A 17,630-nucleotide genomic window follows, 5' to 3' on the forward strand; every position below is an offset into this window, starting at 1 on the left:
AATAAAATCCTTATCACTTTAACCCTGATAGCAGTTTCTGACACGTTGACTTAACGTTATCTGTCAATCCACTGGTCCACTAGTGCAATAAAACACACAAACCTTAAAAAAAAAAAAATCCTAAATATAAAGCAACAAGTTACTTGATAGAGTAACACAGATTTATGGGTGGTGCGCTGAAGCTGCCCAACATGACGCATTTTTCGGCAGCACGTGCGTGTTAACCATAGAGAGCATGATTGTTTAATTGTTTTCGTCTACATAACGTCACAAGGAAGAAATGCTTTGGAAGTGAATCAACAACACATACAAATTCAGTCGCTGTTGTTATTGTTTGCTTATTATATGTTTAAGGTGCAGTAATAATTTTTTCTTAAGAACTGTACTTCCTTGTACAAAAATCGCTGGAGAAACATGATGAATTTAAAATGGGTTAAGCTAGCCTTTGGAAAAGTTGATTAATTGGCTGAGAATACTTGCTTAAGTAACTTGGAGCATTGGGGTCTCGGGGGTGGGGTTCTCCAAGCCACATGCAAGACCTGGGTTTAACTCCCAGCCAGTGCCACAGGGGCAGCTCAGTGGTTATGCCGTTGGCTAACTGAGAAGAATGTCATATGTTTAAATCCAAGCACCAGCAAACTGTGACTGCTTGCCCCCTGAGCAAAGCTTTTAATCCTTAACTGATGTGTAATAAGATAAATATAAGTCGCTCTGGATAAGTGTGTCTTCCAAATACCACCAGTGCAATCTGACCCTTTTCATAGAATCTGTACAAGTCATCTAAAATGCAAGTGGCAGGACTTGGAAAGATGGGTAAGAATTATTCAATTGTTGACCTAACATTTAGGGATTTAATCTGCATCAAGAAAAAAATAAATAAAGGAAAAAACAAAAAACTTACACAATGCACCTTTAATTGTCGTGCTATTAATGTTTATAAGTTTGAAATATTGTAGTATAAGATTTAATTAAAATATAATATTATACTGCTTGTACTGATGAACTAAGAATAGGTTATGCTATGTACAGTATGAGACATGGTTATGTCACAGATTTCATTGTGCAAAAAGTTAATTGACAAAGGTGGGACATGACAAGAGGAACTGATGACAGTTGCATTGCTGTCATGACAGGGTGTGTATATGTCTCAGCTACTACTCTATGTAAAACCACAGTCTTACATGATAAAAAAAAACCCTCTAACATGCTGAAAACATTTATTTGTAATGCAGAACAAAAGAAAACGAACACAAAGTCTCAGAATACTGAGTTAAAGTAGCACTCAAGGAAGTCATCAATTAAATAAACACAAATATTGAAAAATCTCATGCAGGACGTGGACTCTATGCACTCATAAAGGAGTGATGTAGTTGGCAGGGAAGAGTCCTGTCCTTCCTTGTAGCCGTCCCACCCACCAGAAGGATTCTCCTTGGTCCAAAACCTCGATAATGTCTCCAGCACTGAAGTTCAACTCGTCCTGCTCCTCTGCTATGAAGTCATACAGAGCCTTGACCTTCATTAGTGATGATGCCTGCACATTTTACACACAAACACACAGACACACATAATATATCTGTAAATATTATTGCATTCTATGCAACTCAACCCAATATCCTAATATAGTTGAAAATAGCTAGACTGTGTGTTACCGGTGGAGGTGGAAGAGTCTCTGGACGATAAGGTGGGTCAGGTGGGCCTGAAGGTCCACTCTGATATCTTCTCTCCTGCAGTGACCACACACACACACACACACACAATTATTTTTGCACTCACTCGAGCGATCTACACCCCAACTTAAAAAAACTGTATAAGAAAAAAAAAAAGTACCTGAGGGGCCAGCATGGGATCTGCACTGTATAAGTGGCCCTGAATGACAGTGTAAGAAAACAAGTATATTAAATACAATAAACAAAGAAATATATCACTCAAATAAAATCAAACCAATCGTCTAAACAAGAATGATTGTTTCACATACAGTACCGTAGCTTAGTGTTACATACAAATAATTGTACAGTATGATTGTATGACAGTATGATTATTTCACAGTGTTTGCATTCTAACAATTATTTACAAACACACACAAAAAAATGCAGATTTCACACCTATCAGGGACGATTCCCCGCTGCGGCCCTTCCCAAATTCTACAGCACTTCTCTGTTCATTTACATCAACATTTTACAGTTAGGCATTTGGCTGACGCTCTTATTCAGGGCGACTTACAAAAATGCTTCATTCCACTCTTTTGTTTTTTCGTTTAATGACTACTTAATGCTCCTAGACACCACATCTTTGTGATAGCTTACAATGAAATAAAACTTAAGCCTCTCCAACGTGGTCCAGTCACTTGGTGCACCAAACAACTCTGTTAGGTTGAAGGTTACACACTTTTATGGGGACATTTACAGTATGCACACGCCTTGGCTGGAGGACATTTTTGTTGTCTATTTTGCTTCATGTTGTTTCTCAGCTCATGTTTCACTGTATTTTAGTTAAGTCTTGAGTAGCCTCAATATTTAATCTTCTTTGAATTGCAGCTAATGTTTATCTGTGTGTTTTTGCTTCGATGTGTATGAGGCTGATGATCCTTTGTCTACTTTTGCTCATGTCCTGTTCTGTCTTAGCCTCACCACAGCCTTGGAGTATTTCTGTGTTTTCTTCAGATTAAGTTAAAATCCTTAAATCCAAAACCAGTGTCCATGATTTTTCCAACACCATAGAGTTTATTGTCTTAAAATATTATTCTAATGTCAGTCTTGGCAACCACAGTACTGTGCAAAAGTCTTCAACCACCACTTATTTCCTTATATTTAATTTAATTTAATTTAATTATGTTGCTTGAACTAAAAAAAATAGGGACAAACATTTTATTGTAATAGGCTGCCGTATGCCAAAAAAAAAAAAAACACCACTGTAACAATCTCAGCAGCAACCTCATTTCCCCTCTCATCTGTTCCAACCATTTAGCATCACCAGTATACTAATCACCGGCCTGATCATCTGCACCTGTTTCTCACTGGTTCATGCCTTGGCTTAGTTGCTTAAATGATTTCTAGGTCACTGTATAGAGCTAAAAAGGAAAGGCCACCTGGTGAACTTCCTGAATACTACATTAAAAATACAAGAACGTCTGGCTTTTCGGAAGAAATGGGAAGGCTCAAGACTTTACTGCACAGTCCTGCCACATTCCTCATTCCTGACAGAATGCAATATCACTGTTTTAGATGCATGAGACTAGGTCCCAGATAAAATAGTTTTTGAGCACAGGAGCTAACCAGCAAGATGGTCTGATATAGACTAGACAGGTTCTTGCACAGCACTCACAGAATGAAACTCTGCAACACCAAATAAGCAGGGAAATGAGGTTTGGACGGGTTCTTATTTCCCAATCTGGCATCAGACTGGCAGCACCAAGCATGTGAGGTTAGCTGCATGAAATTCACCAGCAAACATCTTAGCACTCCCTGAACATCACACAGATATTGCACAGGAAGATAGAGAAGCTGTGGCTCTATGGGTATGATCGCTATGAGGTTCCAGCCAACGTAAATACTGTACTGTATGTAATGTTGTCCCTGAATTAAACCTACTGTAAGTTGTGCCCTGTTTTGTCTGAATCATGCCCTGTCCTGTTCAAGCTACACCCTGAAAAACACTCGAAGATTGAAGACATTTTGTTGACATCACCTGCGTGCTTTGAGGATGCCATATCGCCACCATCATGCCCCTTATTATGTGGTTTCAAATAGCTAGTCTGTGTGTATGTTTTTTGTCACCTGTAGAGGCTGAGGGATCTCTCCTGGACGAGGGAGAGGTCTGCTGTGCATATCTTCCATCTTCGGTCTTCTCTCCTGTACGTAAACACACACGTATGTTCATATTTCACATTTACATTAAGGGACACCCTTTTTATGCAAAATTCTCTAAATAACTTTCAGGCATTCCGATGGGTTTCTCTCTGTGTGTGTGTGCACACTAAAACAGCGTTTTTGGAAAAGAAGTGGTATAAAGAGACTTTGTGGTACAAAAAAAAAAAATTTAGCTGAAGGATCAACAGACACTGGGGCAACTTTTAATAGAACTAGCAAAATATGGGACCTTTAAAGAGAAAAACAACTTCGCATCAGCTTTCTTCACCTACACTAATCCTTTTTGATTAAAACATCCATTCTATTCTGGAGACTTTGGGCACTAGACGGGGTACACCCTGGACACGGTGCCAGTACATCCCAGGGTACACATGTCACACACAATCACACACTAAGAGCAATTTGGGAACACCTGTAAGCCTTAACCTAAAGACCATGTCTTTGGACTGTGGGAGGAAACCAGAGTACCCGGAGGAAACCCACCGACCACAGACCCTAGAGGGGCATGGTGACCCACCAAGCATGGGGAGTATATAAATACACTGCATGCGCACACTGACCCAGGGCCAGGATCAAACCCTTGACCCTGGAGGTGTGAAGCCACAGTGCTAACCACGATGCCACCTAATCACGCGGTGGACTTTACTTCCCCTTTCTGGCTTTGTGATAGATATTGCTTTCCTCTTCTGGCTTTGAGATGAACCTTGCTCCCCCCGTTTGGCTTTGTAATGGACCATGTACCTCCTTCTGGCTTTGGGATGGAGTTGCTTCCTTCTTCTGGCTTTATGATGGACCTAGCTTTGTGTTCTTATGACTGTCCAGGACTCCCCTGACTGAGGTTCCTATGTTGGAGCCACTTATAAAGGAGGGAATTTTGTCATGGTACTGCCAAATATGGTGTCGGTTATCACATCTATGGAATTTGTATTTACTGATGACACTGGACTCAAATAGTGAAAGAGTGGTTCTGGGAGCATGAGGAATTAGTTTTGCGAACTGTGCACTGTAATCAAAGCTAAAGGTGGTTAGTAAGGTCTTCGAGTGTATAATAATAATAATAATTATTATTATTTTGGTTAAGCCTGGAGAAATGGGTGGTTTGTGGCAGGAAGGGAATCTAGTGTAAAACCTGTGTTAATATCTTGCAGATTAAATGATAAAGTGTGAAGATGAGAAAGGAAAAAAAGGCCAAGAGAAATGTTGACAAATGTTAACTCTAGTATTACTGATATACTTTTACAGGATATGCTCATGGGTATGGTTATTGGGTGTGTGTGTAGTTTGGTATGTGTGGTTACCTGTGGATGTGGAAGAGGCTGTGCAGGACGAGGCAGAGGTCTGCCCTGCACATCTTCTATATTATATCTTCTCTCCTGTAAGTCACCACACACACAGGGAAACACTAATACACTGAAACACATTCCACTTTCAGTCAATTCAAGAATAGATTAGATTAAGCAATCTTCATCTAAACTAAACTTTTTTTGATTGGACCATCCATCCGTCTATCAATTCATCCATCCATCCATTAATCCATCCATCAACTATCTACTACTGTACTCACAACCATCACACACTAAGCACAATTTTGAAACCCCAATCAACATCAACCCCATCTTTGGGCTGTGGCAGGAAACCTATCAAGCACATGGGGAACATGCTAATTAGCAACAGTGCAGTACCTGAGAACCCAGCCTGGGATCTGGAGCTGCATCAAACTGGGTCTGAAATACAATAACACGATAAGCATGATAAGCACACTTTGTAGGTTCAGTCACCTTTCAGGTTCAGGTTAATTAGAATGAATCTCATAGGGACTCCACTGATGTACATCCCATTGAGAATAGCTTTACATTTTGACATTTCTGCGTTTCATATATATCATTCATATTTCATTATACATCTGAGCTGTTAAGGGTTGAGTGGCAACTACTGTATGTGGTGTTCTTCTGGTGCTTACCATGTTTATAGCAGGCATGCAGCAGGTTATTACACGTTCAGAGTATTTAGTATATGAACTGTAATGTAGTGTAGTTGCTCACACCATCACCTTTCTTGGTATTTATACCAACCTGCAGTACTTTGTCATGCAATGACAAAGTAAATGCGCATGATAAGCCCCTGATAAGGGGCGTGGTGCGATCTGATTGGACCTGGGACTCATTTGGTTTGATCTGATTGGACCTGGTGAGTGCTTGATCATGTGTATGATAGGAAATTGATGTCATCATGGTAGACGCTGTTTGCGCCCATTCTCACTCTGATATTTTTAGGACGCCGTGGGAACTTCCTAGTTTTCATCAGGGTGTGATGATGCCTTTAATTTATTAAGTATTTCTAAATAAATACAGCTCCTGGCTAAAATATCTTGGTTCTTATTTTGCACTGGAATGATAAGGTAAATAAGGCTATCTCACATAGGACTAAACCCTAAACATAAATGGATTTAAGAATTTAAAGTATTTAATATGGTTCCTTTTGCTTGTGCTTATTTAACTTTTTTTCGGAAGGGAGTCTCCAGTGTCAGTGCTTGAAGTCCTGCAGTTTATTTTTTAGTGATTCATGTTGTTGCTGATATACTGTAGGCATCTAATAGTGAAAATTTTCTGTTCCTTCTAACATAATTTTATTTTCAAATTACATTTTTTTTTTACCTGCTCAAGTTCTTGAATTCATCTCTTAACCTTATTAAATCTTTTTACGCAGTCTACTGTATAATACGCTCAGTATTGTTTATTGTGCATGTTCAGGGAATAAGAATCCAATCACTGTTTATACATCGACTCACCCGCTGATCAGAGAGGAGACGTACACAGCTCTGCTTGGAGATCGAATTGACTGTGTAATACGCCACGAGGTCGTTCAGAGAGCTAAATTTCTCAGCCCACAGATAATACTGCCCCCTGGTGTCCTGGAGCACCTTAAAGTGCTGCACGTCCCCCTCATGTCTGCAAGATTAAGAACAAAAAAATGTGCAGGTCAAGCATGTGAAACAAAATCTGTACAAGCAATACAAATATATGAAGAAAAAAATCCACCCAAGAATCACCAAATCACTCACTCACTCACTCATCGTCTTTACCACTTTATCCTGTATTCAGGGTTGCGGGGAGCCTGGAGCCTATCCCGGAAGACTTACACCCTACACAGGACACTCATAAGGTCATTCACACACTACAGGCAATTCGAGAACGGCAATTAGCCTAATCTGTCTTTAGACAGTTGAAGAAAACCCGGAGGAGTACCCGGAGGAAACCCACCAAGCAAGAGGAAATTATGCAAACCCCATGCACATAGACCCCGAGGCTGGAATCGAACCCAGACCCTGGAGGTGCAAGGTGACAGTGCTAACCATTAAGCCACCATGCTGCCCCACCCAAGGATAATGTTTAAATTTTATTGACATATCGGAATACTTTCACTTTGTTTAAAGTTTTTCCTACGTCGACTACCTGTGCACAGTGGTAAAGTTTGATTTTCCCTGACTTAGCAGTGCTTTAGTACTTTAGACTTTTCAGCTCTTTGACTCTTAATCTATACTATACACTCTGCTGAGCATCCAAAGCTTTAACTTTTTTTTTGCGTCGCAAGCACATAATCGTCTCATAGACTAACTAGGCAAAATAGCCATTCTGAGTCTCAGCTGTAAGGTAGCATTTAATATATATATATATATATATATATATATATATATATATACACTCACCTAAAGGATTATTAGGAACACCTGTTCAATTTCTCATTAATGCAATTATCTAATCAACCAATCACATGGCAGTTGCTTTAATGCATTTAGGGGTGTGGTCCTGGTCAAGACAATCTCCTGAACTCCAAACTGAATGTCAGACTGGGAAAGAAAAATGATTTAAGCAATTTTGAGCGTGGCATGGTTGTTGGTGCCAGACGGGCCGGTCTGAGTATTTCACAATCTGCTCAGTTACTGGGATTTTCACGCACAACCATTTCTAGGGTTTACAAAAAATGGTGTGAAAAGGGGAAAACATCCAGTATGTGGCAGTCTTGTGGGCGAAAATGCCTTGTTGATGCTAGAGGTCAGAGGTGAATGGGCCGACTGATTCAAGCTGATAGAAGAGCAAATTTGACTGAAATAACCACTCGTTACAACCGAGGTATGCAGCAAAGCATTTGTGAAGCCACAACACGCACAACCTTGAGGCGGATGGGCTACAACAGCAGAAGTCCCCACCGGGTACCACTCATCTCCTCTACAAATAGGAAAAAGAGGCTACAATTTGCACGAGCTCACCAAAATTGGACAGTTGAAGGCTGTAAAAATGTTGCCTGGTCTGATGAGTCTCAAATCTGTTGAGACATTTAAATGGTAGAGTCAGAATTTGGCGTAAACAGAATGAGAACATGGATCCATCATGCCTTGTTACCACTGTGCAGGCTGCTGGTGGTGGTGTAATGGTGTGGGGGATTTTTTCTTGGCACACTTTAGGCCCCCTAGTGCCAACTGGGCATCGTTTAAATGCCACGGGCTACCTGAGCATTGTTTCTGACCATGTCCATCTCTTTATGACCACCATGTACCCATCCTCTGATGGCTACTTCCAGCAGGATAATGCACCATGTCACAAAGCTTGAATCATTTCAAATTGGTTTCTTGAACGTGACAATGAGTTCACTGTACTAAAATGGCCCCAGATCACCAGATCTCAACCCAATAGAGCATCTTTGGGATGTGATGGAACGGGAGCTTTGTGCCCTGGATGTGCATCCCACAAATCTCTATCAACTGCAAGATGCTATCCTATTCATATAGGCCAACATTTCTAAAGAATGCTTTCCTTCTTTGAAATCCTTGTTGAATCAATGCCACGTAGAATTAAGGCAGTTCTGAAGATGAAAAGGGGGCAAACACCGTATTAGTATGGTGTTCCTAATAATCACTTTTTTTTAAATGTGCTTAGTTGATTTATCTCAATTAGTCCATGTGTATATTATTGCTTGTTTCACTTTAAAGCAGTGTAGCGGTGGATTAAATAGAAGTGGATTTAAATAGAATTGACAATACTTGGGAGTGTACCTGCAAAAAAGAACAGGTTAGGTGAAAGTCTCTATAGTTTACGGAGTAATACGAAACAAAAAAATTAACTACAGTATGTTACATATCTTAATAATTATGCAACAAATAAATAAATAGATAAAAAAAATTAAGCCAATCACAAAATGAGTGTATATTTTAAATCTCTCTCAGGGTGTAAAGAACGTTAAATGGTTCCACAGTAAAGTTTTAAAAAAACATGACCTTAGCACATGTGTATTATGTGGTTAAGAAAACCTCTTTGTACACCTGCATTACTGGGTCCAGGAATGCTTATAAAAACTCACTCACTTATTCTCCGGTAAAGGTTCACCAGGAGGCCTGGAGCCTATCCCAGGGGACTCATGCACTACTCTTGATACACCCAGGACAGGGTGCCGATCCAATGCAGGACACACAAGCAGACACTCATAATCACTCACACATACCACGGGCAATTTGGAAACCTTAGTTATCCTAAATTGCATGTTTTTGAACTAGGAGGAGACCAGAGTTCCCGGAGAAAACCTGCTAATCACAGGGTGAACATGCAAACTCCATGCACACAGACCCAAGGCCGGAATCTAACCCTCAACTCTGGAGATGCAAGGCCACATTGATGCTTTTGGATAGGAACATAAAACCTAAAAAATGGAGTAAATATTCATGCATTTATTCATCTTCTATACTGCTTATCCTGTTTAGGGTCACTAGGGCAAGGGACCTATTCCAGGAACAAGGCAGGGTAGAACCTGGGCAGGGTTCCAATGAATCGCCCTACGGGTTGGAAAAACCCATTAGACTAATCTGCATGTCTTTGGACTGTGGGGGGAAACCAGAGTATCCAGAGATAACCCTCCAAGCATGGAGAGAACACACACAGACCCACAGGAATCGAACACTTCACCCTGGAGGTGCGAGGCCAGAGTCCAACCCACCAGAAAGTAAAGGACAGTGACGGAGCTCTTGCCCATCCCCATGAAAAATAATTTCTATAGTAATTCTCCAATCGTTGTGGTTTGTTCAGTAAGTGGTAATTCAGTTGCACCATAAGAACATAGCTTTTCACGCTTCAGCACATTTTGTATGAAAAGACTGAACTTCTTGCGAAACTCTTGCAAAATCTTTTAATGAATTTGCAAAACAACATCAACAACAGTGACTTGACTGTATGCAGGTTGCGAAACAAGGCGTATATTAGGTATGCCTTTACTTCTGTACAATTTAAGGCTGACTTTAAGTAAGTGCGACTATACTACCTGACAGAGATGGAGAAGTTTCCCGGAGAGCTCTGGCTGCCACGGATGATAAACGCTCCTATCGGCTGTGGCAGGAGAGCGTTCTCAGCTGCCCGGCGGCTCATGTCCTCCTGAAACCAACTAAAGGGAAAAAATCTAACATTACAACCCTTGCAACAATAATAACTGTATAACTGAATAAAGAACAAACACTAAGAAATAAAATGTTGCACATTTATCAAAAATCATTCTTATTTAAAAAATTTTAAACTATTAAACTAAATCTCAAGACTGGTGAAAGTGATTTGCCAACCTGATATTCAAGTATCCCAACACATAATGTAATATATTTTATTATAGAATCTGAATGCAAAGGGTAACATTTATTTCCGAAAAAAAAAAAACATTACAAATAATCGTAAAACAACGTTTTTATTTAGCAAAGGATATAATAAGGAATATACAGTAAATCCTGTTATTTACTGATTCCCTTAGCTTTCCTATTATCTGATTATGTATGTGCTTGTAAACATGTTAAATAAATTATTGCCAAGTTTGGTTTTGGCATTTGGCTTTTTGTCAGCACACCCTGGTATTTCCGGTCTAACATACATTTACCAGTTAACCTCAACATTAAAACCACCTGCCTTACTAGGGGCCAAACCAGCACCCTAAAACTCATTCGTCATGTTCTACTATTCCTGAACAATTTCTGCCATGTGACAGGGCACGTTATCCTGCCATTAGGGAATACCATTGCCATGAAGTGATTGTCTTGGTTTTGGTCATGTAACAATGTTCAGGTAGATGATGCATGTCAAAGTAACATCCACATGAAAAGGCTGAACCTAAGGTTTGCTTCTATTGGCTTGCTTTCTTTACATACTTCACCCTGGTGCCATTTCTTGCCCAAGTAACAACCACAGGATTTTAAAACACTGCTGGCACGAACGCTTAGTGGTTAGCACTGTCGCCATGCACCTCCAAGATCTAGGTTCGAGTGGACTGTATGCATGGTGTTTGCACAGTCCAAAGACATGCAGATTAGGCTTATTGGCATTCCCAAATTGCCTGTAGTGAGTAAATGAGCGTGTTTGCCCTGTGATGGATTGGCACCCTGTCCAGGGTGTTCCCTGCCTTCTGTCCTAAGTCTCTTAATCCTCCTATCACTCTGTATGCAGGATAAAGCTGTATAAATAATCAAAGAGAGTGAGTGATCTGACCAGGCCACCTTTTTTAATTAATCCATGGTCTATAATAATAATAATGATGCTCATGTGTCCATTGTAGGCACTTTTCATCGTGGAGGGCATCGAATGATACACATCAGGCTGCAATGGAGCTTACATTCTGACATTTTTAGCTATAGTTGCATTTACATTTTTAGGAATTAATGCTACAGGAGCACTTCTCTGGGATCGAACCAGTTCACCTACTGCCTCATACATCTCAGGCCTTGGCAGGCGCAATTGTAACAAGGCAATCAATGGAAGTCCTTTCTCTTGTCAGTGGTTTTAATGTTATGGCCGGTTGGTAGAAGTTTGTCCATGTGTAAACAGCAATGATTTCATTTTACATATGTGCCTAAACTGATGGTTCTATTCTTCATTCTAAAACCTTCACAACTAGATTGCTTCCCGTACAGCAAATCCCAACCCCCTTCCCTTAAATCCTCCTTCATTTCTCCCTAATAAAGCCATCATAATAACCTGGGGATGTCGAGGGTAATGTAATTTCTTGGAACGAAGCCCTGAAGACCATTTCTTTCAGCTCTGTACCAGTTATCCTTAGTGCCCAAAATCTGAAAAAAAAAAAAAAAACGCATCATACATGCTAATTACAAAATGGATTTTACACACACACACACACACACACACACACACACATGTAAGCACACTGAAAAAATTTCATACGCATAAGACAATCAGTGAGAGTATTATGGCTACTTTTACTGCACTCCTGACCCCAATTAGTCCAAAATCTTGAAAGTCTATACAGTACTTTATAGTACTATATATATATATATATATATATATATATATATATATATATATATATATAATTATAGCGTATAAGTAAGTAAGTAATTTTTGTTAGGTTTTATTTCTACACCCATCTATGGACTGTACTGGGTAAAGAGCACACATTTATAATATGGGATAAATGTTTTAAGGACTTTTATACTTGCCTTAATTAGGTCTCCTTTCCTGAAGCTCAGCTCATCATCGGCCGTAGCGGTGAAGTCGAACTTGCCGGTCGCCTCCATGATGGAGACAGCTCATGGATTCTGAGTGAGAGAATGGGAAAGGGAGAGAGAGAGAGAGGGAGGAGTGAGAGAGAGAGAGAGACTGGGAGAGAGAGAACGCTCATTAGAGATGGTGTTGTTTTGCCCTTTTCAACTTGCTTTTGTTAATATTTTCTGAAAGTACAGCTCCAGAAATAAGCTCTCCATTCTGCAATTACTCAAATATTATCCGAATCTTTCATTTTTTTCTTTCTCTTTTTCTTTTAATACTGTTAGCGTTTTCTAATTCCAAGCCACCAGCCTACTCTACCTCATACTGTACCGCATAACAGCGACCAACCAGGGTGAACGAAAGTCATCACATTCTTTCTAAGACACTGCAAGCCAGCCGACTGTATCTTTATAAACTGCTGCTCATGTTGCATCAGAGATAGACATGACAATGGGGAGATACTGTATGATGTCTGTCCCCTTCTGCATACACTCATCATACACTCATGACATCATTGAAAGTAAGACTTTTCTACATAATCTTGCTTTTATTGAAATAGCTTAGAATAGATTTTTGCTTCTCTTTAAAGTCCATACTGTGTGCCAAACCACATCAGCAAATCCACATTTGAAATCAATCAAATCATTTTTAGACTTATATATTATAGCTACCTGCCAATAAGGAAGGAACCCTTGGACACAAAACATGCATTAGGTACTGAACCCACTCACTCATCATTTAAACCAGTTTATCGTGTGGGTATACAGGGTTGCGGGGGGCCTGGAGCCTTTGGAGCCAATCAGTGAAGTTAAAAAAAAACCATGACCTTAGCAAATGTGTATTATGTGGTTAAGAAAACCTGTTTGTTGACATACATTACTGAGTCCAGGAGCGCTTATAAAACACACACACACACACATATTCCAACACAGGTTCTCAGGAGCACTCATGCAGTACGCTGGGTAAACCCAGGACCGGGTGCTGATCCAATGCAAGATAAGCAGACACTCATAGTACTTGGGGGGTTTCCCTCCGGGTACTCCGGTTTCCTCCCACAGTCCAAAGACATGCAGATTAGGCTAACTATCGTTCCCAAACCAGTGTGTGGGTGTGCATGTGTGTTTGCCCCGTGATGGATCAGTACCCCGCCCAGGGTGTACCAAGTCTCCTGGGATAGGCACCAGGGCCCCCTTCGACCACGTAGACATGATGAGTGTGTGAGTAAGTTCTCTGGAGTTTTATGTTTCGTGGTTTCTCACATCATGAAGCAGCAATCATGTGATGCATGTTATTTTTCGCCTAATAACTGTCAAGAGACCCAGAGAAAGAGAAAAAGCTCGGATGAGAAGAAACCGACTGGTTATAGAGTAGCTGTAATGACGCAAGTGATAACAGGAACTAACTTCTACAGCATTTCATCCAACTACATCCAGATAAATAAAAAAATTATTATCAACCATGAATAGGATGAGCTGTTAGAGGGAAATGATTAACTTTGCTTAACATCATATGAGGTTAATTATTTTCCTAGTAGAGTGTTTTATTCACTTTATAATACAATGGTGTCTTTGAAGCAAGTTTTCTTTGTGTGTGTGTGTGTGTGTTACATTTTTTTTTTTATTAAGGCGGCAATAAATGCCAGTTCCTCTTGTTTAATGAGAGTTCTCTTTCCAGGATGAGTAAGTCTGAGCCTGGTCACTAGAGAGGAACTACAGAGCACTGCACTCTTTAAGCGTTAAATTTCAGCCTCCCCTTAAGATCACCCAGCTACACACTTACACACACACATCCGAAAGAGACAGATGCTTCAGTCTGTAATGGATGTCGAGCCTTTGCATAAATTACTCGTGGACAGTGAAGTGCTAGTTAATACATACCAGAGGAAGCTGCATTTAATCATCAGCTCTAAACGAATACCCGTCATAAATGTCCAATTTATTTTGGCACACGTCCTTGTGCATCAGTCTGAATTAAAGTCTGCAGTCTACGTGCGATATGCCGTACAAGATGGGCTGTATTTCAAACCCTTTGCATTAGATTACTTACGCAAAAAAACAAAAATTTTTTTTGGAGCATCCATACATTTCTTTATTTAGGTAACATTAGTATACCATCCAGAAATAAGCATGTAGTATATCAATAGATATGATTTTAATGCTTTTATAATAATGACTCAATGCAAGCGCTAATTATAAACACATAAGGAAATGTGAGTCAGTATTAAAATAGATAATTTTAGTGCGAGTGGTTATTTCCTGGAGCATAAAGCAATCATGCATGTATCAATTCATCGTTATGAAAGCATTACTGTCTCTTTAGACATTATTGTATCTCTCGAGCGACACAAATGGAAAGCGTTTTGAAAAGTAATTCTCGCTTGATTTTCCTTGAAGAACCAAATATACTCAAAATAAGTCCAAACAAACTTGTCTTTCCATTTTGCACTGCTCAGTTTCCTAGCTCTGCTTTGCTACTTACATTTTCACCACCCGGCTCTCACCCAAGCAGGCTCCAAGCTCCAAACTCTCAACTCTGGGGCAGCCTCTCAGTTAATTTTAGCAATATTGATCTCAGACCTACAGAAAAGCAGCTAGTCAAGTTTAGACCAAGTTCTTGTTTGCTTCATGGTGCGTCAAAAGAGGAAGAAGGAGAGGAAAGTCATTGTCTCCTCCCCTTGACCACGTGTGGGTGACCTCGGTTTCAGTGCTGACCGTTATTCATACAAGGTGACTGCATGAAAGTGACTTTCTAATCTCATGCCTAATGTAACCTTTTTATTTTATTATTATTTGTTTAAGTAAATCCTGGTATTGCAGATAAAATAAAATAATATAGCAATACATGATATTTATAATATCTCTATATCAAATATTAGCTTTTTATACCACGGCGTTGTCATATACTTGATTCTGATTGGTCAGAATTTGCAAGGCAAATGACAAGTTTGTATTCATTTTGATGCACTTTTGGTATCTTCATTAATTGTCTGGTGTGTTGGATGTTCTGCTGATTGCTCACAGTCTCTGAGAATATGTTTATTTATCACATCTGGAAGGAGTCTCCAGTTTCAGAGCTTTCTTTGAAGTAAATTGTTTACTTATTGAATCCTTTATTAAGTAAAAGGAATACCTTTACTTCTATAAGAAAAAGCCTTAAACAATATTTATCGTTTATTTCTTGTTGGAGAAATAGATGATGATGAAGAGGTATTCTTCCATATACAGTCATACTTTTAAACAAAGCAGTGTTTAAAAAACAAATACTGAAACGAGGAGGGAAATTATTTGAGCAGAATTATATGTGCAACTTCACGTACACTTCAATCACCCATGCGTTGTGCACAGCATTACTGATGAACAGGAAGTGGGTTGGGGCGAGTGGTTTGGCCATGTATTGAGATAAAAGAAAGAAAAAAAAGTTACGCAGAGTAGATCAGAAAAGCAATAATAAATATTTTTTTTTTAAATCAAATAAAATCAATACAGTAGACGCTGTAAGAATTTGTGTTCTTAGGCATCAGATCGTAAGTGCTGTATATGTACAGAATGTAAAATATATGGAGATTTTATTACACAGTTGAAACTGAAATAATCCAGAAAATATATAGATTTGTATTTGTTCCCTTCATTAAAAACTGTCTTCATTTCGTCTTCAGAGGGTTTCCAAATCTTACAACATGTACTTCCTGTTCGACTGAGTGTTAAAGCTGACAGAAGCTATCGCAAAGATAAGACAAGTTAAGAAGTGTCGACATGTGGGTGTTGTAGAGAGTTTCTTCTTCTTTTTTTTATTTTTATCGTTTATCGTCACTTAACCCTAAAGTCTGGTGTGTTTGAAGTTTTAAACTATATTTTATAACTGTATTGATGGATCATCTCTTCATAGGCCCCGAATGGAAACCCATTAAAACACATGACACACATGGTGTAAAAAAGTAAAGGAAGGGTTTTACGTGCATGATGTTTCTGTCCAGCATTTACTGTGACTTTGTGTAGAATGTTTTTAAAAAAAGCGGTGTGTATTGGGTGGCATCGGAACCCACGCATCTACTGATCGTCATTTTTTGTCCTTCTTCTTCTTTTTCACGTGTAGCTGTCACTTATTTCTAATGACTTTTTCACAGCTTTATTGCCTCAAATCGCACCTCGTGGGGCAGTTAAAAAAACAAAACAAAAAAAAACGGGCCGCACCAAAACTGCACAGTGTGCGAGATTCACTTCCTGTAGGCGACGCGATTAGGCGGCCGAATCATTTTGACCCTTCACTTGAAACCAGACCTACAGTACGTGGAAAGGTATTACATGGATGATGAAGTGATGGAGATGAGATACATGAACAGATGGATAGGCAGAGAGAATAGGAAGATGGCTAAAAAAAAAACAAAAAGAAGAAGAAGAATAGAGAGTTGATGTCTATTTCCCTTTAGTTCGTTTTTGTCATGTCCCAGTTTTACTGCAGTGGTTGCTGACTACAGCAACTTTGGGAAAGAGTAATAGACAAAAAGCAGAAGTGAGAGAACGAGACAGACAGAAAGAAAGAGAGAGAGAAGTGAGTTAACTAAAGTACAAGTTAGGGGGAAAAAAAAAAGTCTTTGTTCCGTGCGTGCATGTGTGTGTGTGTGTGTGTGTGTGTGTGTGTATATGTGTGTGCAAACCTGACAGTACTTTCCAATAAAACAATGCATCAGCCCATGTAACAAACATTTTTGATGAGAATATCAGAACATTGATGGCATTTTAGACTGAATACCTGAGGCAAAGTGAACATATTGGACTGTCAGCATGACTTCATGATGTATGAGCGCTGTCACACCTTACTGTTCACGTCGATCAATCCTGTCGCCATGGAAATGGGAATAAAAGATGATCTGTTATTGGCTAGGTGTAAAGCTAGAAACAGCGAGGAATCTCGCTGCATGACTCACTTATTCAAAAAAAATTGCAAAAAAATTCTAAACGCTGCTTAGCCGAGGTGGAAAATGTTCTTTTTGCAAATGCAAATGTCTAATTATGTGCATTTTTGATCAAGGGTAGAAATCAAACATGGATTTTTAATTGCAGTTTAGTTGAAGTCAATTTATATATTATTATTATTAATATTATTATTATTATTATGAATATTATTATTGAATATTTCACAAGTCACGTCCAACATAACCAACTTTTTTTTTAAGATAAGTGAAAAGTACCCTCTCGGCATCACTCTTCTTCTTCTTCTTCTTCTTCACTCACTTCCCTATTCA

The 17,630-nt window shown here is 39.3% G+C and overlaps 1 protein-coding gene across 2 annotated transcripts; it reads right to left on the bottom strand.

Annotated features, from left to right (window-relative positions):
- Positions 1 to 924: 924 nt before the first annotated feature.
- grap2b (GRB2 related adaptor protein 2b) lies at positions 925 to 15,016 on the bottom strand. Of its 2 annotated transcripts, XM_053498892.1 has the most exons (11): positions 14,867 to 15,016; positions 12,340 to 12,438; positions 11,861 to 11,952; positions 10,173 to 10,292; positions 6,655 to 6,814; positions 5,549 to 5,590; positions 5,165 to 5,239; positions 3,774 to 3,848; positions 1,828 to 1,866; positions 1,650 to 1,724; positions 925 to 1,531 (listed from the first exon to the last, which is right to left on the bottom strand). In XM_053498892.1, the coding sequence occupies exons 2-11, from the start codon at positions 12,415 to 12,417 to the stop codon at positions 1,352 to 1,354; spliced, it is 936 nt and encodes a 311-aa protein (XP_053354867.1). In that variant the 5' UTR covers positions 12,418 to 12,438; positions 14,867 to 15,016; the 3' UTR covers positions 925 to 1,351. The 2 variants fall into 2 exon arrangements, with proteins under 2 accessions (XP_053354867.1, XP_053354864.1); XM_053498889.1 differs by having other exon boundaries at positions 926 to 1,531; positions 12,340 to 15,016.
- Between the last annotated feature and the right edge of the window lie 2,614 nt (positions 15,017 to 17,630).

The sequence above is a fragment of the Clarias gariepinus genome, chromosome 6 (assembly GCF_024256425.1).
Source record: "Clarias gariepinus isolate MV-2021 ecotype Netherlands chromosome 6, CGAR_prim_01v2, whole genome shotgun sequence".
NCBI lineage: Eukaryota > Metazoa > Chordata > Actinopteri > Siluriformes > Clariidae > Clarias > Clarias gariepinus.